The sequence below is a fragment of the Peromyscus leucopus genome, chromosome 7 (assembly GCF_004664715.2).
Source record: "Peromyscus leucopus breed LL Stock chromosome 7, UCI_PerLeu_2.1, whole genome shotgun sequence".
NCBI classification, from domain to species: domain Eukaryota; kingdom Metazoa; phylum Chordata; class Mammalia; order Rodentia; family Cricetidae; genus Peromyscus; species Peromyscus leucopus.
The window spans coordinates 115800510-115824341 of record NC_051069.1 but is presented as its reverse complement, the minus strand read 5'-3'; the positions used below and the strand labels follow the sequence as shown (position 1 = coordinate 115824341).

The 23832-nt window shown below is 43.1% G+C and overlaps 1 protein-coding gene across 1 annotated transcript in view; it reads left to right on the top strand.

Moving 5' to 3' along the window:
* Morc2 (MORC family CW-type zinc finger 2) overlaps positions 1–9913 on the top strand; it is a 42380-nt gene extending 32467 nt beyond the window's left edge. The window contains exons 8-18 of the mRNA XM_037208247.1: positions 642–771; positions 1419–1551; positions 3211–3285; positions 3375–3755; positions 4233–4364; positions 4732–4786; positions 5276–5417; positions 5549–5773; positions 5869–5962; positions 7333–7521; positions 8350–9913. Coding sequence (XP_037064142.1) covers positions 642–771; positions 1419–1551; positions 3211–3285; positions 3375–3755; positions 4233–4364; positions 4732–4786; positions 5276–5417; positions 5549–5773; positions 5869–5962; positions 7333–7521; positions 8350–8418 — 1625 coding nt within the window. The 3' untranslated portion in view covers positions 8419–9913. The remainder of the gene's footprint in view (positions 1–641; positions 772–1418; positions 1552–3210; positions 3286–3374; positions 3756–4232; positions 4365–4731; positions 4787–5275; positions 5418–5548; positions 5774–5868; positions 5963–7332; positions 7522–8349) is intronic.
* The last annotated feature ends 13919 nt before the right edge of the window (positions 9914–23832 follow it).

Genomic DNA, 23832 nt, shown 5'->3' with positions numbered 1-23832 from the left:
TAGTGTTGAACTCTTTCACTAACAACAGCCTCCTGTCGATGTATACTCTTCTTAACATTACGCTTCTCTATGTGGTCCTCACTCTGACATGTGAGCTGAAATATTCATACAAACTTGGGTTGAACCATCAACAAGGCTGATCTTTGCGCAATGTTGCGCATCTGATAGCGACAAGACATTCTACGTACTAGTTACACATAGTTCTTATTTTCTAGAGATTTCTCACTCTACATAGCAGCGGAGATAGGACAGTTCTATTACGAACTCCCTTGGGCTAGAGTGATTTCATATCAGAGCATTGGAGAAACCGCTGGCATCAGATAAATACTGCTATCTTATGTTCGATAGATTCTCAGGTAGCAGAGAACACCTTGTATCTTGAGAAAGTCACGATAGGACGTAGGAGGCCTTAGAATCTCACATGTGTATTCTTTACATCTCTGAATGCAGCTGCTGACTATACCAGGTGAACTTGAATACATAAATCTAGGTAATCGATAATGTATTATGTATGTGAGTCAAATATAGATTAAGAGAATGGCTCTAGAGAACAAGTGCGCTAGGTAGCACTCTTTGGCTGGGGACCTAGCTGTGAGGAATCTGGATTCCAGTAATTGTTGATAGGTGTGGCTGACCTGTAGGGAGGGGTGTTTTTTCTTTTGCAGATTTGTGTCTGAAATGGAGAACCCTCCCCTTCCAGCTGAGTTCAGTAGAAAAAGATTATCCTGATACTTGGGTTTGCTCCATGAACCCCGATCCTGAGCAGGACCGGTGAGCCTTTCTTTAACAAGGATTGTGATTACCCTTCTCTCCCTGTTGTAGTTTTCTTTCGGTTGCTGTGATAGACATCAGGACCAGAAGCGATTTGGCTTATACTTCCAAGTACAGTCCATGATTTTTAGAAGTCAGGCAGGAATTCAAGCAGGAACTTGAAGTAGAACCAAGAAGAAATACTGTGTACTGGCTCAGTAACTCAGGCTCATGCTTAGCCAGCTTTCTTATACAGCCTGAAGCCTTGGGATATTACCCACCCATAGTGGGCTAAGGCCCCCTTCATCAGTTAACAAGGTAGTCCCTGACAAACATGGCATGCCCACAGGCCAGTCTGATCTAGGCAGTTCTTCAATCCAGGCTTTCTTCTCAGATGACCCTAGGCTGTGTCAATTTGACAGTTAAAGCTAACTCGACATTCACCAAGCCTACCACTGTTCCCTCCACCTTGGGGTATTTCTTGAGGTCGGTGTTTTCATAGCATCACATCTCTGGCTGCTGCACATGGTATGTACCCAAGAAGGAAGAATAAATGTGTCCTGTAACACATACCATTTTTATGCATTGGAAGCTCTGTGGTAGTTGCAAGACAGCAAGTCTCTGTCCTATTGGAACCTTGTTTTGCCATCAGTTTCTTCTCTTTGCAGCTGTGAAGCTTCTGAACAGAAGCAAAAGGTTCCCTTGGGGACATTAAAAAAGGACCTAAAGACACAGGAAGAAAAGCAAAAGCAGCTGACAGAGAAAATTCGCCAGCAGCAGGAAAAGCTAGAAGCTCTTCAGGTATTCGGTCATGGGCAAGTGGGCAAAAACAGCCCATGTCAGCAGTCTGTCCAGGACTAAGGCTTTCAGTGGCTTTCTTGTCCCTTCCACTCACCATGTGTTCCCACCAAGGTTTTTCAAGCCTGAGTTCCAAACACTTTTCCGGTTGATTATTTGGACAACAAACTATTTTGTTTCTTTATCCAAATCAGTCCAATGTATTTAGAAGAAATCACCATTAACTCAATATTTCTATAACTTTTTCCCTTCTTCCTCCCATCAGAAATTAAACTAGAGTTTTGTATGTATTAGGCAAGCTATACTACTGAGCTGTATCTCTAACCCTTTTCTTGCTTTTTATTTTATTTTTTTTATGTTTCACTGAGTTCAGCTTAAGTTCAGGCTGGTCTTGGACTTAAGATTCTTTGGAGTTGCTCTTTCCAATTTTGCATGAATGCCTACACATAAAAATATATATAATTTTTAGTAGTCACAGGAAACCATCCCATGTATATTTAATATATGCATATATTATTTTTAGTGCATAATCATTTCTTTATAATTTGTGAAATTGGAAGTTTACAAAATGTTAAGGCTTTAAAAAAATTCTTCTCAAGTAACCTTGCAGAAGATGTATTGTTTTTCATTTCATTTATTTACTTATTTATTTATTTATTTATTTATTTATTTATTTATTTATTTCTTCTCTCATATATTACATCCCAACTGCAGTTTCCCCACCTTCCTCCCAGTCACCCCCTCCCGTTTTTACCCGTATGTAGAAAAGTATTATCTTTATATTGCAAATTTGATTAGCAAAGATTAATTTTATTTTTTATTTTTTTTTTTTTTGGTTTTTTCGAGACAGGGTTTCTCTGTGTAGCTTTGCGCCTTTCCTGGAGCTCACTTGGTAGCCCAGGCTGGCCTCGAACTCACAAAGATCCGCCTGCCTCTGCCTCCCGAGTGCTGGGATTAAAGGCGTGCGCCACCACGCCCGGCTATTTTTTATTTTTAAGGTTGATCAAATTTTTATGTGTACTTAATGTTTCCAATATGTCATTTCATTTTTAAAAAAGTTTTATTTATTTTTATTATTTTAAAATTGTGTCTGTGCATGAGTATATGCATGGAATGTGTATGTAGGTGCCTATGGACTCAGAAGGGGGCATCAGATCCTTGTTGTGAGTGATGGGACCTGAACTCTGGTGCCCTACAAGACCAATCTGCACTTTTAACCAATGAGCCATCTCTATAGCCCCCAACTTCATATTGGTTGCAAAACTAATTTCCTTTCTTTCTGTGTCTGTTCAGTACACTATACTCACTAACTGGAAATGTCTTAAGCATGTTGAATCCCACCTACTTCTCTGGCCTCATGCCAACTTTACCTCACCAGTCCTTTCCCACCTTTTTGGTTTCGTTTTTAGAAGTTATAAAGACTTCCCCAGTCTCGGGCAATTGCTGAATCTGTTACATAGGTACCCTTTATATATATAAATATATATGTGTGTGTATATGTATATATGTACATAGTGTATACATATATACATGCATACACACACATAGTGCCTTTCAGGTGATAATAGAAAGCTTTCAGAATTAGAACTGATCACTGCCCCAGGCGCATAGTGAGGGTCCAGAAAGACTGCAAACAATTTTGTCATTGCATTTGTTTTGCAGAAAACTACACCCATCCGCTCACAAGCTGACCTGAAGAAATTGCCCTTAGAAGTGACTACCAGACCTTCCACTGAAGTAAAGCCCAGGGGCATAAGGGAGGTGGGGCTCTTCTAGTGTCTTAAGCTAGGATCAGTGTTCCCACTGTCTGTGGGCTTTTTTTTTAGGAACCTGTGCGGAGACCTCAGCGTCCTCGGTCACCCCCTTTACCTGCAGTGATCAAGAATGCTCCTAGCAGACCCCCTTCTATTCATACTTCCAGACCAACTAGCCAACTCCGAAAGGCTTCGGTTATCAGCAGTCCCCCAAAGCCGCCTACTACAGCAGCCCGAGGAGAAACTAGTACTTCCAGGCTGCTCCAGCCAGCTGAGGCACCCCGAAAGCCTGCAAACCCTCCCATCAAGACTGTACCCCGACTCACCCTTCCTGTGCAGCCCCCATCACCATCTCTACTCCCTAACTCTAAGAACCTTCGGGATGTCCCCGCTCAAAAAGCCATCAAGACTCCAGTGGTCAAGAAGCCGGAGCCACCTGTGAAACATTCTGTGGTGAGATGTTTTGCCTGAAAGAAAGTTATAGTAGAGAAATCCAGGATCACTGAATCTTAAAACTCTTCTGATGCCTTTGAAGAGGAGGAGCCTACATAACAAGAGACTTGCTCAGAACTTAGACAGTGAGTTTTTTACCCAGCAGACCCAACCTTGGTCTGCTGTAAACTTGAGTCACCTCCACTAGCTTCTTACAGTGTCGGTATAGTTTGTTAACTTGGTGACAGGTGGTTTTGGTAGATTATGGCAATGGTCACTGTGTGTCAAGGAGGTCTCTGAGAGCCTTCTCTTGTGGCTGCTATTGTCAAAAGTCACATAGTGTAAGGGCCAGAAGGTTGCTTATGTGTGTACTGAGTAATTCCAAGTAGGAATTGACATAAACTCCTTGGAATAGTTTTTTTAGGCTACACAAAATCTTCCTGCATTTTAGAGGCTGAACAGGGAGGGTCCCTTCATGCTCCTACTCTTCTGCTGTAGGCAACCTCAGGTCGGAAGCGGAGTCTTGTAGTCTCTGATGAGGAAGAGGCTGAAGAAGAAGCTGAGAAGAGGAAAGAGAGATGCAAACGGGGCAAGTTTGCTGTGAAGGAGGAGAAGAAGGAGGCAAATGAGGTGGGTGGTCACATGAGCTTCACTGGGCCTGTGCTAGTCCCCATGGTCTTCATGACTTGAGACTTTGAGCCTAGTTGACCTCTCAAGGACTCTTGCTACCCAGATGTTAAGAAACATGGGGCCAGGTAGATCTTGAGACTTATTCTAATTACAGGTCAGTATATACTGGTGTACACCTAGGGGTCTAGAATCACTTGAATGTGTCCCTTGCCTGCTCTTCTGTTCATAAAGATGGCAGAAGGGTAGATACCTGGGACAGCACAAGAAGATGTATTACAGCCGATGACCATGGGTGACCAGTAACACAAAAGACTACTACTTTTTAGAGGCCATTGAAGAAGCTTCTAATAGACTGTTCTCCTTGCAGCTTTCAGACAGTGCTGGGGAAGATGACCCAGCTGAACTCAAGAAGGCTCAGAAAGGCAAGTTTGGGGAGGTCCCTGTCAGCCTGTGGTGGAAATGGAAATAGAGCCTTCACTGTCAGCCTCCTCCTTAAGCTAGCAGCTTCCTGGGCTTGGTCTCTATCTACAGTTGGTCCAGCAATCCCTTCATGATGTTTTGTTTCATTTGTAATGCTTGAGATTTTTGAGCAGACATTTATTAGATAGTCCAGTTTGGCCTTGAACTTGTAATCCTCTGGCTTAGTCTCCCAGTGTTGGGATTAAAGGCATATGCATCATGATGCTTGGCTTGTGGTTTTTGTTTGTTTTGTTTTGATACTAATTCTTTGGTGTTTGCCCTTGGCAAGTCACTCGTCCGAGTCGTGGCTCTATGACAGATGGAAGAATCTGCATTGCTAAGTTAGGGTGCATACCGAGGGACCCACCTGGGGACTACCTTTTACAATACAGCACTGGCTGAGGTGGGAGCTCTGATGTAGTTCTGATTCTCACTTGTGTTTGAATTCTCAGATAAAGGACTGCATGTAGAGGTACGTGTGAACCGAGAATGGTACACAGGTCGTGTCACAGCTGTAGAGATGGGCAAGAATGTGGTTCGGTGGAAAGTGAAGTTTGATTACGTGCCCACAGACACAACACCAAGAGACCGCTGGTAATGCCCTCTTCTGTGAGATCAGAATAGCAGAAGTCAGCTAGAGTAAAGGGAGGAAGTACCCTCATGTCCTTCCTAGCAGCCTATTAGGAGCTTAGGACAGACATGATAAGTTCTGTGTCCCCCCATAGGGTAGAGAAAGGCAGTGAAGATGTACGACTGATGAAGCCACCTTCTCCAGAGCATCAGAGTCCTGACACGCAGCAAGAAGGTGGTGAGGAGGAGGAAGCTGTGGTGACCCAGCAGGCTGTGGCCTTGCCAGAGCCCTCTACCTCTGATGGTTTCAACATTGAGCCAGACACTACTGCCTCAAGTACCAACCATGAGACTATTGACCTCCTGGTCCAGATTCTTCGGTTTGTTTCTTTAGCCTTTTCCTTAGGGCTGACAATAGTTCTTCACTTTTTCCATGCTATTGTGAGTTCTTATCCCTCCTTTTTTTCCTACTTAGGAATTGCTTGCGGTATTTCTTGCCTCCAAGTTTCCCCATCTCCAAGAAGGAGCTAAGTGCTATGAATTCAGAAGAACTAATATCTTTTCCTCTGGTGAGTCTGGCCTGACTTGGTTTTTACACCCAGTTGTCCCCTCATGCTTGTTATTATGTAGAAAATTATTGGAGCTGAAGGAATTGTTGATCTGAACCATGCCCAGGGCCAGTTAGCAAATAATAATGGGTTTGTAGGCTATATGGTGTTTGATAACTACTCACCTCTGCAATTATAGCCTGAAAGTATCTAGAGGCAGTCCATCAGGGAATATGGCTTTATTTACAGAAACATACAAGTTGATTTGTCTGCTGCCCTGGCCTTTATAGGGGTATCTTTAGTAGAGTGAGTCCTGAGACATTATTGTCTCGAAGTAAGCCCAGCCCAGGCTTTGGCTTTTGCCCTTGTTTAGACTGGGCTCTCCAGAGGTCCTAGGAGAACAAACATCTTCGACTTGTTACTTTTGGCATCAACTTGTGAAATTCAAAGCAAAAGCCAGGGTAAAGCAGGACCTCAGCAGTAGGCACTGCCGCTCAGCCCAGAACAGAATCAGTATGACTGTCCGATTCTAAAAATACTATCTAGCTTGTTTTTGTAAAAGTGGTTACCAGTACTAGTGCACAGCTTTGATTTTCTGGTTGTAGTTTCTAAAACCAAACTTACAATTTTGTTCATTTTTTTGTCCTTATCACTGTGTAAATGGTGTTCTCTAGTAATTTCACAATTAAAAGTTTAATATAATTGTCTTCAAGATATTTGCATTTGACTTAAAATTTATTTTGTGCGGCCAAGATATTTCTTATGTAGAATGTGAAGTTTCTCTTGGTATCACGATGTGAGATCATAGTGTAGTTTGTAAGGCAAAACAGCAGTCAGAAGCCCCTCACTGTAGCAGCTCATGCAACCTTCACAGAAACAAATTGGTGCTAAAGTTGTTCAGACTGCCCTGGACATCCAGGACCTGTGGTGGTTTTGCCCATGAAAAGGACTTCCTCTTTCTTAGTGGCTCTTTCTGAGCAGATCATACTGGGATACGACTTAAAATTGTTTTTAACTACTATAGCCACTTCATAATAAAAGGCTCTGTTGCTGTACAACTATTTACTGTACAAATCTGGGGATAATTGGTGTTGGTGGGTGCCTGATAGATCTTTGATCCTAACACTGTGTTGGATATAGAAGTCCTATTCTGGAGTTAGAGAGGTGTGATTGAGCTAGGAGAATGATCCCACAGTCCTCTTTTGCTATGTAGAAAAGTAAGACAGCCTTCCAGTTTACTAAGCTCTTGGCTGAGTGCATTGTGTCCTCATTCTTATGGTATCCCCAACGGACTGCCTCTAAGACCTCTTTGAAGACTGCTTTCCCCTAGTACTGAAATAAAACCAAGTGTACTTCTGAACTCATGGCCCCTACCATGTTTCCTTCCACAGAAAGAATACTTCAAGCAGTATGAGGTGGGGCTCCAGAATCTGTGCCATTCCTACCAAAGCCGTGCTGACTCACGGGCAAAAGCCTCAGAGGAGAGCTTGCGCACCTCTGAGAAAAAGCTTCGTGAGACAGAGGAGAAGTTACAAAAGTTGAGGACCAACATTGTAGCACTCCTGCAAAAAGTACAGGAGGTAAGCCAAGCAGCTCTTGTAGAAGATAGACCAGCTGGTCTCAGGGAGTGGGGCTGGACTTCTCACAGGACTCCAGCCACTCACAGGAGTCTTTGTTTCCAACACTGGCTGCTCAGAGTCCTGACAAGAGGGCTTGAAGTGATAGAGCTGCCTGGGCCTCATCCCAGCCAGACCGCACAGACTATACAGTTTGCTTTGAGAACCTTTTAAGCCATAAACAAAATTCTTACTTACCTAAATGGTTTCCCAGGTGGGGTTGAGTAGTGGAGAAGTGAGACGTTGCCCCTTAGGCAACGTCTTCTACACAGTAGACACTGGGAGCCTGATCTCTGAGGGCAGGCTTGTGGAGAAGCTAGAGCTACAAATGGGGTGGTACTGTGAAGTAACTAATAAGAGACTGAATCCTTGGGGAAGCCACTTGTCTAGGTTGCTTAGAGTGGACTCTGAAGAGATACTTGCACTGAGACTAGGATCTGACTAAGCTGTAGTAGGGTAGATGGTAGAAGAGGCAGGACCTCTAAGTATGTGGTTTGAACACAAGAGCAGAAAGTCACTGGAGGGTTGCAGCATAGTCCAGTTTTCAATATCAGACACTCTAGTTAGTTGGAGGGATGCAGGTTAGAACCAGAGAACCTGATAAGAAAGTTCTCATACTTTCCTGGGCATGCACAATGACTGATGACAAAGGATAACTGAGATTTAGAAGAAGGGCAGGAGTGAGAGACAGACAACTGGGCAAGAGATAACAGGATGGAGTTTGGGCCCAGTCCCACCACCCCCCCAACCTGTTTTCCTGCCCCAGCTGACCCCCACCCCACTTTGTTCCAGGACATAGACATCAACACAGATGACGAGCTGGATGCCTACATTGAGGACCTCATCACCAAAGGGGACTGAGGAGCTGGGAGGCAGATGATTCCTCTGCATACTTGCCCCTCATCAGAGCAGCTTCTGGGGAGGGGGATTTCATTAGTGAGTTGGTGGACTTCATCTTGGTTTGACTCATGTGGGACATTTGTGCTTTGGGAAGGAGATTCCTTGAATCTTCTTCCCTAAGTTTACATAAATATTTATTTTTTAAAAGAGAAGATGTTAATGCCTGCTGTGAGACAATTCTTTCGTGTGACTCTTGAGGAAAGGGCACAGAGTCTGAGCCATTGAGCTGGCACCTCAAGATAGGACGAAGCAAGCACCAGCCTGAAGTTGGAGAGGCTGTGGGGGCAGGGTGATTTTTCTCCTAGAGGATCAACAATGGAATATGAAAAATTTATGTCCGCAGGGACTCAGATCTACAAGACCCACAAGGGGTGATCAAAGCAGGCCCAGTATCAGAAAGACTCCCTGTAACAGATCTCCTGGTATCCAGTCAGGGCTTTGAAGGTTTGTAGGCTACCTGAGCAGCTGTCAGAGTCATCCTGGCTGTGGCAGTATCCAGACAGCTTGGAGATAATTCTTGATGCTCAAATTTCCCTGCACCACCTACTTTGTTGCTGAAGGAGCCATTTCCCAAGTCAACCACACTGTCCAAGCTCAAGTGTGGACAGCTCTGACTGGTCAGATTGCTGGGCTGGATAGCACTCTGAATGTTGAACTCCAAAGATTCTCAGGGTGTGCAGGTGTGGAAGAGCTCTCTGGAGGAGGAGGCTTCCTCAGTGGTGCTAGTTCTTGGAGAGCCTTTGCTGCTGCTTTTCTACTATGTTCTCTGTGGGCTCCAGAGAGTCCAGCACCTCCCATACTCTGGAACAGTGAGGAGGAGGAGGAGGAGGAGAAGGAGGGACCATGTTCTTCAGACAGTTACTCAGAGCCAGAAAGGCAAGAGCTTCATCTGATGGCCATTGGGAGAATTCTGCTTCCAGTCCCACCAACTCTTCACTCCTGTTGAAGACCACTGAAGACAGAACTGTGACTTTGTTCTCTTGATCTAAACCATCCTGGGATTTGTTTCCTCCATCACCCGAGTCCCATGGTGTTTGCAGAATTCGGGGAAGTGGTGGTGAGGGAACTGTGCACATGTGGCTGGAAGTGCCTGCTTGGGTTCTAGGCTACCCCAGACTATCCTGTCAGGCAATCCCTGATGCAGAGTTGTTTGCAGGGGAGTATCATTCAGAAGTAGTCCTCTTCTCTGGAACGTTCTCCAATAGATGGGGTTCCTGAGTTGGTGCACATAACCCACCAGTCCAACTTTCTGTTGACCCTATCCAGGCAGTGTGTGATCCATTTTTGTCTGTAAACCCACTGTTTAAAAGAAAATTGGTCCTGCATTTTTATTGGCAGGTAATACTTTTTTTTTTTTAACCTACACATGTAATCAAAATGTGTTACCATAAATTTCTACTGGTGAGACTCCTGAGTTGAGTGCATTCTTATGTGAAATACAAGACCTTTCTCTTCATTCTGCTGCTTCTCCACTGTCTTTGTTTTTAGCTTCACTTCCTTAATACGTCATTTCTTAGATGTTTTAGCTTGAACTTTCTGGATGGACTAATCCAACCTCAGCTCTTCTGAGTGCTGCCTGTTCCTCAGGCAGAGGTCCTGCTGTTCTGATGGCAAGATAAAATAGAGGGTCTTCCTGGGAACATCATAAAATAGCTGACCTTGGAACTGGTTGATAAGGCGTCCACAGGCTCTAAAGGAGAGGGGTGGGGTTGAAGATGCTCAATGACAAGTGGACATGTAAGAATCTGAATACTACAAAAGGCTGAATGTGAAAAGCAAGGCTTTCTTTTGCCTGGTTCCAGTTCTCTCTGGAGATCAGAGGATTCATCTTGGACACATGGCAACACATCTGCCCTCTTGGGTTTCCTTAGGTTTTTCACCAAGTAGTACATCATATATTGTTTCAGAATGAGGCTAGTATGAGTCTGCTTTGTTCTGAGCCATCACAGGACATCTCATTATCTTGAACGTGTTGTCATGTAACAATCTTAAACACTGTGTTCCTAACATCTGTGAAGAAAGCTGTGGTATGTGTGTACCTTTATCCATTACATTTGTATAGAGGGTAAGTTCAGATACATTTCCGTTCTGCTCCCAGCAACTTCCAGTTTCAACTCATTAATTGTGGGTATCTCCAAAAGTGGTTTTGTTTTCATGTGACTGAACATTTTTATTGGCTTGTCCGGGTTTTTGGGGGTTTTTTTTGTTGGTGCAGATGTATATGTAGTTCTGCATCTAGGACTAAGGATCTTTTAAATCAAGAGTTTGCAAAATCCTCAGGAAAATGTCTTAGGTAGGATTTAGGATTTCCAACCCCATTTGGGAATAAAATGCTGTGTACTCCCAGGTCAAGACAAGGACATGACACTTGCTTTCTAAGAATTAGTATAGGCTGAGGAAACTTCTGGTTTCTTTTCATCTGTCTGAGAGATACTGTTTTTTATCTTTACAAGGCTCATGCTTCCCATGTTAGCAGCTGGCTGATAGCACCTTTAGGGATCAATAGTAAAGGTTGAGAAGACTCCAGATTTGCCATTGATACAGAACTCAAGTTTTGCCTGAGTGTTTTGTGCCTCCACTGACTACTTGACCCCTATTTGGAAGATCATTTAGCAGTGCTGGGTGAGCCTGAAACATCCTGAGAATTGTACAGCAAGGTTCTGGACTTCACTGGAGATGGAACCTAGGCGGCTCCATGTGCAACAGCCACACTGTACTGGCTTCTCAGAGCAGCTGCAGGGCCAGCTTGACCCAGAAGGCAGGGCCCCAACAGGTTCTGTCTTCAGACTGCCACTTCCCCTGCACTGCTCCACGACAACAGGTGTGGTGAGGCATGGTGTTGCCAGACCTAGTCTTCAGTCTTGCCATTTTCAGTAGCCTATCCGGTACTAGGGCCACTGCTGGCTTCAGCAGAAACTTCCTTCTTGCAAGGTAAGCAGGTCACTCTACCCTGACTCCTTGTTCCATAAGGGGCAGATCTTCCAGTCTAATAAACTACAAGGACAGGTTCCCACTTGAAATTTAGCCAGTGCTTCTAAAAAGTCCGGAGCTGTGGGTTGAAGCTGGATTGGGGGCTGGGAACCTCTTGCTGTCTTTTTTTTTTTTTTTTTTTTTAAGATTTATTTATTTATTTAGAAGAGGGCATCAGATCTCAATACAGATGGTTGTAATCCACCTTATAGGTGCTGGGAATTGAACTCAGGACTTCCGAAAGAGCAGCCAGTGTTCTTAACCTCTGAGGCATCTCTCCAGCCTACCTCTTGCTGTCTTGATCTCCAATTTTTGCTTGTAGGATTCTCTATACTCTATCAGCTGTTCAGAGTGGCCTACATTGGGGACATGCTTTTTCCAGGACTGCCATCACGGCCATCTATTTAGTGTCCCAAGTGTTACCAAGGAGCGCTGGGCTTCCATGCAGCTTCTGCCAGACCTGTGCCATTTCCTAGGGTGCTCATCCTCAACAGTTACCAGCTAATAACGGGAAGGTAGGGGGCATCTACCCTTGAGAGGGCAAGAGCCATGATTCATGTTCTCTGGACCTTCCTGGGATACTTTCAGGATTCTCGGGGTCCCCTGCAGTCCCCCTTTCTTTGAAAGCTGTAGCCAGCTCTACTCTGCTACTGCCTTCCTTGTCTTTCCTGCCCCTCTTGAGCTCTAGGTTTTCTGGTCCCTCCTCCCAGATAGATGCCTCACCAGTTGTTTGGTCACTAGACTGGCCTTGGGGTTATTCAGTGGGCACAGTAGAGGAGCCTGACAGCCTTTTTTAGTTCGTTGTGCTTACCATCAGTTACCATGGCACCACACTTGCCCAAGGGTTGGTTAAAAATGCTCACCTAGCCCAGAGGACACAGCACTCTAGTAACCAGTCATCTCTCCGGAGGTGACTAACATTCTCAGCACTGGCCTTCCAACTGGCCAGTGGAGGCATTCTGTGGAGTGCACTGCCCCAACCTAGACAGCAGCTACACAAAGGTGCACAGAGGGCATCACGCAGGAAGGTTCCCCTTAGGGACTCATCAAATCCTGAGGTTAATCTTACAGGTGAACAAAGATCAGAGACTTTATGTGGATGAATGTTTTGTCTATGTGTATGTCTGTGCGGCACATAAATGTGTGGTGCCCTCAGAAGGCAGATGAAGGCTTGAAACTGGAACTGCAGGTGTTTGTGAGCCTTCTCAAGGTGCTAGAAACCAAAGCCCGCGTCCTGTCCCAGAGCAGCTCTTAACTACGAGGCCATGTCTCTAGCCCCGTTCTTTCAACCTTTTGTGGAGGATCACTTCAGGTAACCCTGCACAGACACCCTTCTGTCCGGGAGCTCTTGTTTCTGCAAGGTGGTTAGGAAGGGCTACATTGTTCTGTTTGCCTTAAAGAGCCAGCCTTTCTGTATGGCCAAGTTCCCAAGACTTCTTGAGTTTTGGAACTTTAATAGGCCAGTCTTTCTGTATGGCCAAGTTCCCAAGACCTCTTGAGTTTTGGAACTTTAATAGGTTGGCTCTTGGCTCCATTTATGATGTCTCTTGAAAGATACACTTGTAGTTGTTGGGTGTTTTTTGTTGTTGTTGCTGTTGTTTGTTTTGTTTTATTTTGAGACGAGGTTTTCCTCTGTATCCACAGCTATTCTAGAACTCACTATGTTAACCAGGCTGGCCTCAGACTAACAGAGATCCTCATGCCTCTGCCTCAGGCCTCAGTAGTACTAGAAATAAAAGTAGGTGCCATCACAACTGACAAAAGCTAAACAGTTTTAGATCTAGGGGTTTCCTATCCTGCTGAGGAAAATCACTTTCTCCCCAGCCCTGCCTCTACAAACCTTCATTTTGTTTCCAAGATTATTTTTATTTTAATCAGTCTCCATGGAACATAGTACAAACAGTAAACGCAAGCGCCAAGCTTTTTCTCCTAGGAGGAAATATATTTAGGTTATAATTATGTTTAAAAATATAATTGCATTAATTTTAAATACATTTTGAGAGTGTTGGCAGTTTTATGATAGTAAGCTCCCAGGAGGATAGAAAATGGTTTTCCATTTGTTTATGATTTTTGGGGGGGTCTGGAGAGATGGCTCGTTGGTTAAGAGCACATCTTCATCTTCCAGAATTGGGTTCCCAGCACCCATGTCTAATGGCTGACACCTGCCTGTAACTAGCTCCAGGGATCTCTTCTGGCCTCCAGACCATGCACATAAAATTTTTAAAATCTAGTAAAAATATGTTTTAGATTATCCAGTAGGGTTTTATAATTTCCTTGTAAGGGTTCTATAATTTTCTGACTAAATAAACCTTAATACTTTCTTCACACAGCTTTAATAGGTTTCTGACTAAATTTATTTCCTATTTATGGCTTTTATCACTACTCCAATAGAATACCTTTCCACATCTCTAGTACTTACTAGCTATTAATATGAAGAAAAGTCAGTATGCCATCTGTGAGTATATGAAATTTACTTCTATTTTATGAACTGATAGTTAGGAAAGCTTGTTGTTAGGTGCTTGCTCAAGCACTCTACCACCAAACTATATCCCTTGCTCTCAGCACCCATTTTCAAAATGTCTTGCTTGGAACCAGAGTCTAAGGTGCCAAGCTGTCCTTTAATTCATTTGAATTTGAGATCCTGCTACCTCTGCCTCCTCAGTAGCCAGGATTATCGGCTTGGGCCACCAGGAGTGGCTCTTTTTGGCTTGTCTGTAGTAGAATATTGGTTTAAGGTGTGCTATTTTTGTTTATGTTGTATTTGTTTAACTCTGTGACGCTGTGTTACTGTGCCTGTGTAAAGCACCTTTTGGTCTAATAAAGAAATGGCCAATAGCAAGGCAGGAGAAAAGATAGGTGGGACTGGCAGGCAGAGAGTATAAATGGAAGGAGAAAACTGAGAGGAGAGATGGAAGATCTAGTAGCCAGAGGAGGAGGATGACTCCAGTGGCCAGCCACCCAGCTACACTGCAAGCTATGGAGTAAGAGTAAGATTTACAGAAGTCAGAGAAAAGGAAAAGCCCAGAGTCAAAAGGTAGATGGGATAATTTAGGGAAAGCTGGCTAGAAACTAAGCCAAGCTAAGGCCAGGCATTCATAAGTAATAATAAGCCTCTGTGTGTGCATTTATTTGGGAGCTGGGTGGCAGCCCCCCCCCCAAGAAAAGAACAAAACCCCCCAACAACAATAAATCTTGTCTCCCTATAATGTTATTATTAGCATATATTAATTACACATAATAAAATGTGTTTCATTATAACATCTTTACATATGACATATTTCAATCATATTTACCCTATCACCCTTTCTTTTTTTTTTTCTTTTTTGGTTTTTTGAGACAGTGTTTCTCTGTGTAGCTTTACGCCTTTCCTGGAACTCGCTTTGGAGACCAGGCTGGCCTCGAACTCACAGAGATCCGCCTGCCTCTGCCTCCCGAGTGCTGGGATTAAAGGAATGCACCACCACCGCCCAGCCTATCACCCTTTCTTGTTCCAATTCCTGCTTGCTAATCCTTTCCTCTTCCCAATTAACCCTACTTCTCTGTGTGTGTGTATGTGTGCATGTTTGTGTCCAATGAGGTTCATTCGGGTTGTTTACAAGATCACGGGCACCTTACCAGTGGCTATACCACTGAAGAAAATGTCTCTCCCCACCAACCATTAACTGCCTATAAGTTTTCAGGGAGCAGTGGACCACCATAAGCTATTCTTCCCTTTCCAGGAGAGGATATTGACAGCCCCCTTGTGGAGATCATGTGAGTTTAAGCACAACCGCCATGTAATGCCCAGAGGTCAGTGTTTCACACCTCTCACCCCACCTTCCTGGCTATAAAATTCTCTCCAATGTCCCATTTATGGCTGGGCATTCAGGAGTCATTTATTCTCAGTACTTTGACTCAGTCTCTGCACCAGGGATCAGCTATTGCTAACCATTACAAAAAGAGTCTTCTCTGACTATCGCTGATGACTTTAAAGGCAACTGGATAGTCACATCATGTCCATTTAGCACAATAACAGTTGCCCCCCCCCCAGGGTCTATGGGCTTTTGAATGGAGTATAGCACCAGATACAGATTCTCTGTTGTGGAGTGAGTCTCCAGTCTGATCAGAGAGCAGTTGGTTACTCCCCAACAGACTTGCCGCTATTGCACCTGTGGGCACATCATTTTTTTTTTTTTTTAAAGATTTATTTATTTATTATGTATACATTGTTCTGTCTATACATATCCCCACAGGCCAGAAGAGGGCACCAGATCTCATTACAGATGGTTGTGAGCCACCATGTGGGTGCTGGGAATTGAACTCAGGACCTTTGGAAGAGCAAGCAGTGCTCTTAACCCCTGAGCCATCTCTCCAGCCCTGTGAGCACATCTTGCCTGCTGGTCAGTAGTGCTGCATACAGGGTCCACAGCTGAGTAAGACTGCTGATGGAAATACTCCAGGAGCCTATGCAGAGCGTAGAAGGGTCTTTTGAGGTACTAAAAACCTTTGGTTAGAGCCCAGCGTGGTGGCGCACGCCTTTAATCCCAGCACTCGGGAGGCAGAGCCAGGTGGATCTCTGTGAGTTCGAGGCCAGCCTGGGCTACCAAGTGAGCGAGCTCCAGGAAAGGCGCAAAGCTACACAGAGAAACCCTGTCTCGAAAAACCAAAAAAAAAAAAAAAAAAAAAAAAAAAAGCTCTTCTGCCGGGCGGTAGTGGCGCACGCCTTTAATCCCAGCACTCGGGAGGCAGAGGCAGGCGGATCTTTGTGAGTTCGAGGCCAGCCTGGGCTACCAAGTGAGTTCCAGGAAAGGCGCAAAGCTACACAGAGAAACCCTGTCTCAAAAAACCAAAAAAAAAAAAAAAAAAAAAAAAAAAAAAAAAAAAAAAAAAAACCTTTGGTTAGGCTCCCTGACTTAGTAACATGTCTGTGAAGCACAAATATTCCTTACAGTTTTTCCAGCTCGTGGTTGTGTCTAAAAACTTTGGGGCTGGAGAGATGGCTTAATGGCTAAGAGCATGGCTGCTCTCTCAGAGAACCTGGATTTGATTCCTAGTACCCATATGGTGGCTCAGAGTTGTCAGTAACTCCAGTTCCAGGGGTGCTGATGCTCTCTGTTGACCATTCTGGGTACCAGACCTGTATGTGGTGTACATACATACATTCAACTAAACACATAAAATAAAATTTTAACAAAATATTTTTAAACTTTGCTATATATGTCTAGTTTTCTTTTTAACCAATTTTTGCATTTTTAAAACCCAATTGGGCATGAATTTACCACTTAGCAGTATGTCTTTTATAAGTGGCTACATTCTATTTGATATTGTCTTATTTGTATTTGTGAAAATTCTGGTGATGAGGACGGAACACAGGACCTTGCACATGCTCTAAAGTGCTCTACTGAGCCACCTCTTATGCCTGAGAAATCTTTTCAATGTAAACAGTGGGTTGAATGTTTGTTATATTTTAGCTCTGTTTTTATTGGATTTTGTTGACATGCTAGTTTAATAAAAAGAAGTACTCCTGGAGCTGGAGAGATGACTGAGCAGTTAAAAGCACTGGCTATTTTGCAGAGGACCCAGGTTTGATTCCCATCACTCACATGACAGTTCACAACCATCTGTAACTCCAGTTCCAGAGGATGAGGATCCAACACCCTCTTCTGGCCTCCATGGGCACTACATGCATGCACAGATGCATGCAGCAAAAGGTTCAAACACATGAAAATAAAATATTTAAAAAGGTAGTTATTATTTATTGATGTCATTCTGTAGGTTATGTGTTGAAAGTTGTCTCTGGTATCATCTTCTCCCCTCTCCTTGGATCCTCCAGGTTTCTTCTTTCCTGTAGAGATGATTCTTCTAGACACCTACCCCGGTCTGTCAGGAGCAACCATTTGGGCTCTATAGTTTGAGGAAAATCAGGAGTTTCCTGGCTCATCTCATGCAGCTCTTACCCACCCAAGCTAGCACGACAGTAGTTAGTGCTGCCTGCTTTTCCTCTCTAGTCTCCCTGGCCTGGTATTGACTGATTCTACAACCACTTACGGAGCACCATTCTGTGGAAGACACCAGGCATGCTCCCATGTGGATGACAGACACCTTACAGGCTTACAAGATGCACGGCAGGTACGAGACAAGCACAGTCCACAGCATGGTAAGTGCTGACCTGAGTAACCTGTAGGAAATGGAGGCTGCCTGAAGCCTTCTAGCTTATCAGTTCTTTTTTTTGGGGGGGGGGGCACATTCTGAGACAGGGTTTCTCTGTAGCTCTGGCTGTCCTGGAACTCACTCTGTAGACCAGACTGGCCTTGAACTCACAGAGATCCACCTGCCTCGTACTGGAATTAAAGGCATGCACCACCACCACCTGGCTTTTTTAGGGGGGTAGGGGTGGGGGAGGGTTTTCAGGACAGGGTTTCTCTGTGTAGCCTTGGTTGTCCTAGAGCTTACTCTGTAGACCAAGCTGGGCTCAAATATCCTATCAATTCTTTTTTTTTTTCCCCCCCAGAGCTGAGAACCGAACCCAGGGCCTTGCGCTTGCTAGGCAAGCGCTCTACCACTGAGCTAAATCCCCAACCCCACCCCATCAATTCTTTGAAAAAACAAATTATACTTTTTCTTTTTCTCTTTTTGGCAAGCAGTCTTCTCACAATCACTGGTCAGATTTTTTAAATATTTTAGAGTTCTGATAAGGATCATGTTCCATTTATAGATTTGGAATTAACTGAACAGTCTCAGGTATTTTCAATCATAACCATATAATTTATTTTACATGTTTATGCTTCTTGTGGCCTATGTTGAAATTTTTAAAAATTAAGGTAAATTATATTTTAAATTACCAAGATAAAGTTGTAACACCCAAGAGGTCTCAGGTGCTTGGCCCCATAGAAAGACTGATAAGCCTGTGCACAGGCTGGCTCTTTAAGGCAAACAGAACAATGTAGCCCTTCCTGCACCACCTTGCAGAAACAAGAGCTCCTGGACAGAAGGGTGTCTGTGCAGGGTTACCTGTAGTGATCCTCCACAAAAGGTTGAAAGAACAGGGGGCTGGAGACATGGCCTCGTAGTTAAGAGCTGCTCTGGGACAGGACGCGGGCTTTGGTTTCTTTATGGGATTTTCAAATATATTTAGTTTTTTTTTCTTTAGAATATTTTTTAACTTTATTTTATGTGCATTGGTGTAAGGGTGTCAGACCCCCTGGAACTGGAATTACAGACAGTTGTGAGCTGCCATGTGGGTGCTGGGAATTGAACCTGGGTCCTCTGGAAGAGCAGCAAGTGCTCTTAACCACTGGGCCATCTCTCCAGCCCTATATTTAGTTTTTTACCTTCCTCTACCCTCCCTCTTCTAATCCACGTAAATCTTCCCTGCTCTAATATTCCCCTTTCTATTTTCATATCACATGTGTCCTGTTGTTGGCTCACCCCTCTCTCCCTTAGAGCATCTCTTGGCACCCTTCCTGAGCTATTATTCTGACTGGGTTAAGGGGGATATCATAGTGGTTTTAATTTGAATTTCCCTGATGGCTAAGGATGTTGAATATGTTTAAAAACATTTATTGGCTATTTTTATTTCTTCTTTTGCAAACTCACTGTTCTGTAAATTAGTTCTTTTTAAATTTGAGTTTTCTTTAGTTCTTTGTATATTCTAAATACCAATCTCTGTCAAATATGTAGCCGATGAAGATTTTCTCCCATTCTGTACTCTGTTTCTTCACTTGATTACCCATGTCCTTTGTTGTACAGAATTGTTTTAACTTCACAGGTCCTGTTTCAGCCATTGTTTCCTTATTTCCCCAGTGACTGGACTCTTACCCTGAAGGTCCTCACCCACATCGTGAAGTGTTTTCTGCAGTTTTTCAGGTAGTACATTAAGGTCTCTGATCTTTTTGGAGCTGGCTTTTGCTCATCACAGGCGACAAGGATCTGCCTTCATACTTCCACATGTAGCTATCAAGTTTTCCATCACCATTTATTGAGGGAGCCTTTTCCCAATGTGTGTTTTTGGCCTCTTTGTCAAAAACCAAGTTGCTGTCGTTGCGTTTGTTCATACCTGGATCTTCTATTCTCTCCCACAGTCTACAGCATGCTTTAACGCCAGTGCCATACTGTTTACTATGGATCTGGAGTGTAACTTGAAGTCAGGTATGGAGGTTCCCCCAACATCGCTCTTATTTTATTCAATTTTGCTTGGTCTATGTGAGGTCTTTTGTGTTTCTTAATGAATTTTCAGATCTTTTCTATTTCTGTGAAGAATGGCATCAAATTTTGATGAAATTGCATTGAATCTTTAGGTTACTTTTGGTAAGATAGCCATTTTTACAATGTCAATTCTTCCAAACCATGAGCATGAGAAGTCTTTCTATCTTGTAGTGTCTGCCTCTCTTTCTTCCTTTAGTGTTGTAAGGTTTTCATTGTAGATATCTTTTATTTCTTGGTCTGATTTCTTCTGAGTGTTTTTTTTTTCTTTTTTTTTTGCAATGGGGGGTGATTGTGAATGGGTTTCTCTGATTTAGTTTTTAGTGTGTGTGGTGGTTTAAATGACCCTCATAGGTACATATGTTTGAATACTTGGTCCCCAGATAGCTGGAACTGTTTGAGAAGGATTAGGAGGTGTGGCCTTGTTGGAGGAGGTGTGTCACTAGGGTTGGGCTTTGAGGTTTCAAAAGCCCAAGCCATTCTCAGTTAGCTCTCTCTGCCTCCTCCTGTGGGTCAAGATGTTCTCTTAGCTGTTACTGCCACCTGGCTTTTGTTCTGCTATCATGGATTCTAACCCTTTGAAACTGCAAGCCCTAAATTAAATGCTTTTTTTTTTTAAAAATAAGTTGTAAATGGACGGTTCTCTTCTGCCTGCCAGTTACCGAATAACCACTCAGAGGCTTAATGTGACTTATAAATGCTTGGCTGGCAGCTCAGGTTTATTACTAACTAGCTCTTACACTTAAATTAACCCATAATTCTTATCTATGTTTAGCCATGTGGCTTGGTACTTTTTCTCAGTACGAAATTCTCATCTTGCTTCCTCTGAATCTAGCTGGCAATTCCTGACTCTGCCTTTCTCCTTCCCAGCATTCTCAGTTTGGCTTTCCCGCCTAACTTCCTACCCAGCTACCAGCCCGTCAGCTCTTTATTAACCAATGAAAGTAATACATATTCATAGTGTAGAAAAGAATTATTCCATAGCAATAAGTTGCCTTGGTCATGGTGTTTTATCACAGCAATGGAAAAGTAACTGAGACCGTCTATTACTATTAATTTTATATGCTAATTTTGTATCTTGCCACTTTGTAGACATTATTCCTCATTTCTAAGAATTTCTTGGTGAAATCTTTAGGGTCTCTTAAGTAAAATCACATCTGCAAGTAAGAATACTTTAAATTCTTCCTTCTTATTTCAATTGAATTCCTTCTACCACTTGTTGAATAAGAATGGAACAAATGGGCAGCTTTGTCTTGTTCCTGACTTTAGTGAAAATGCTTTGAAGTTTTGCCCATCAAGTATAGCTGGCTATAGCCTTTATTAAATTGAGATACATTCTTTCTATTCCCAATTTATTTGAGGCTTTTTATCATGAAGAGATGTTGGATTGTTATCAAAAGCCTTGTCTACATCAATTGAGATGACCATGTAATTTCTGTCCTTGCATCTGGTTATGTGATGTATTATATCTGCCTACTTGTGTATGTTGAACAATTCTTCATTTCTGGAATAAAGCCAGCCTGATAATTGTGATTTTTTTTCTGTGTTTGTCTTAGTTACACCTCTATTGTTATGAAAAGACACCATGACCAAGGCAACTCTTATAAAAGAAAGCATTTCACTGGGGGCTTGCTTACAATTTCAGAAGGTTAGTCAATGATTTTCATGGCCAGAAGCATAGCAGCAGGTAGTTAGATGCTGCAAGCTTCAAAGAATATACAAAGTAGGATTTCAGCTGATTATGACAAAGTTAATACCTGGAAGAAGCCAAGGGCCTTCCAGAGGTCAAGCTGAGGCTCAAGGAGTCTTGGTGATATTTGGCTTTTGATTATCAGCCGTTTCCTGCTATGAGTTTCTTGTGTGCTATTGTAGCTTTCCCATCATTTATTGGGCACCATTTCTCCTCTACTAAAGGAATATCTAGATAACCTTGTGCCCTGACAGCTATGCACAGCCAGAACCCCAGTTCAAGCCTCCCTGTAATTATCATCATTGGCAGTATCTGGCCAGGTCCATCCCCAGATGGAGGAAAGTACCTTATCAGAGATACCTCTGTACTCTCTAAGAACAGACCTAAGTGTCCAGACTACCTCTTTGAGAAAGACTGGCAGCTATTCCAATTAAGCTTAACTTCCTCCTTTCCCAAATCTTACCTCTAGTTCCAGATCTCCCAGAGGTATCTAGCTGTACACAAGTTGCCTAGCAACCGAGCACACCTTCCCCCACCCTGCAGAAAAACGGCAGATAGCTTGGACAGATAGGAGCCACAGGAAAAAAGAAGACAGTTTTATTTTCTCCCATTGACCTAGCAACCTATAGATTTGACATTTTTTACCAATCATGTTTAAGATTATAGTTGAGCACATAAGATCCCTCTTCTTAGATATTACCCAAATTTAGTTAATTCATTAGTCATTTCCCTTTTGGATTGCAAATGATAATTAACAATTACTGCCCCTCTATGTGATTCTTATTGCCCCTCCATTTGACCCTAGAAGCCTGGTGGTCACTGCCTGAGAAAAATTCTTACCTGCCTTTATGACCCCATAGAATTCAAGCTTGATGACCTTGCTTGACCAGGGGATTGCTATTGCTTGGGTTTGTAACTGGATTTCTAGGAGACTTAGGAGGAACATGGAGAACGGAAAAGGATAAGGAGGATTTTGACCAGAGAGAACGTGTGGACGAGATGGAAGATGAGGAAGAGTCAGATGGGGAAGTACTAGCTGGGTAAGAACAAGATGAAAAGGACCTAGATGAGGCAGAATTAAGACGAGAGAATTAAGATAGAACTTAGAGGGAGCAGTAGATAAACATAGAGAGAAATCAGGCAAGAAAGGAGCTAGGCACGAGAACAGAACTGAAGCTGTGTAAATAGGATGTTATCCCAGAGGAATTAAAGTGAATGAACTAAGAGCTCTGTGTGCTGAGATTCTATTTCCCGAAAATAGTCCTCACTATTCGTAGTCTCTCTCCTGAGCCCCTGGGATGTATGGTATTAAGGCTGGTCCCTCTAATATTATACAAGAGGTAGGCATGAGGTTGAGAGCTTTATATCATGATCCACAGGCAGCAGGCAAAGAGACAGAGGCTGAACCTGGGTGTGGGACTTTGAAACTCAAATCCCACTCCAGTAACATACCTCATCCAATAAGGCCATACCTCCTAATCCTTACCAAACAGTTCCACTAACTGGGGACCAAGCATTCAAACATATGAGCCTATGGGGGCCATGTTCATTCAAGCCACCATAGTGTTTTAAAAATATTTTTTATATACGTGTACATATATATCTGTGTTTGCCATGTGTGAACAGGTCCTCCTGGAGGCCAGGTGGCTATGAGCTGCTGAATGTGGATGCTGGAATCTGAACTTGGATCCTCTGGAAGAGCAGCAAGTGCTCTTAACTACTGTTCTATCACTCCACTCTCCTTGATGTGCTCTTGAATTTGGTTAGGTATTTTATTGGGAATTTCTGTATCTATGTTCATCAGAGAAATTGGTTTATATGGTTCTTCCTTTTGTTATGTCTTTATCTGGTTCTAGTATCAGGATAATACTGGCTTCATACAGAGTTTGATACTGTTCCTTCATTTCCAATTTTATGGACTAGTTGGAGAAACCTTGGTGTTAGCTCTCCTTTGAAGGTCTGGTAGAATTCAACAGTGAATCCATATAGACCTGGACTTTCTTTGGTTGGGAGATTTAGTTTTATGAGATTTTATTTTATGTGTTTGAGTGTTTTGCCTCTGTGTATGTCTGTTCACCATGTGTATGCAGTGCCTGTGGAGACCAGAAGAGGGGTTTTAGATCCCCTGGAACTGGAGTTAAGAAGGTTGTGAGCAGCCCTGGGGATCCTTTTGTCTCTATCTCCTCTATCAATGTTTAGATTTACAATCTAAACTACCACATCTTCTTAAATGGGCTTTTAAAAAAACAAACAGACAAGCCATGGGTTCTGGAGGGTTGAACTCAGGTCCTCACGCTTGTGAGGCAAACATTTTACTGAGTTACCTTTCCAATTTTTTTCTGAATTTTGTTTCGTTTTTTGTTTTTTGTTTTGTTTTGTTTTTGTTTTTCGAGACAGGGTTTCTGTGTGTAGTCCTGGCTGTCATGGAACTCACTTTGTAGAACAGGCTGTCCTCAAACTCACAAAGATCTGCCTGCCTCTGCCTCCTGAGTGTAGGATTAAAGGCATACATCACCACCTCCTGGCTTTTTTCT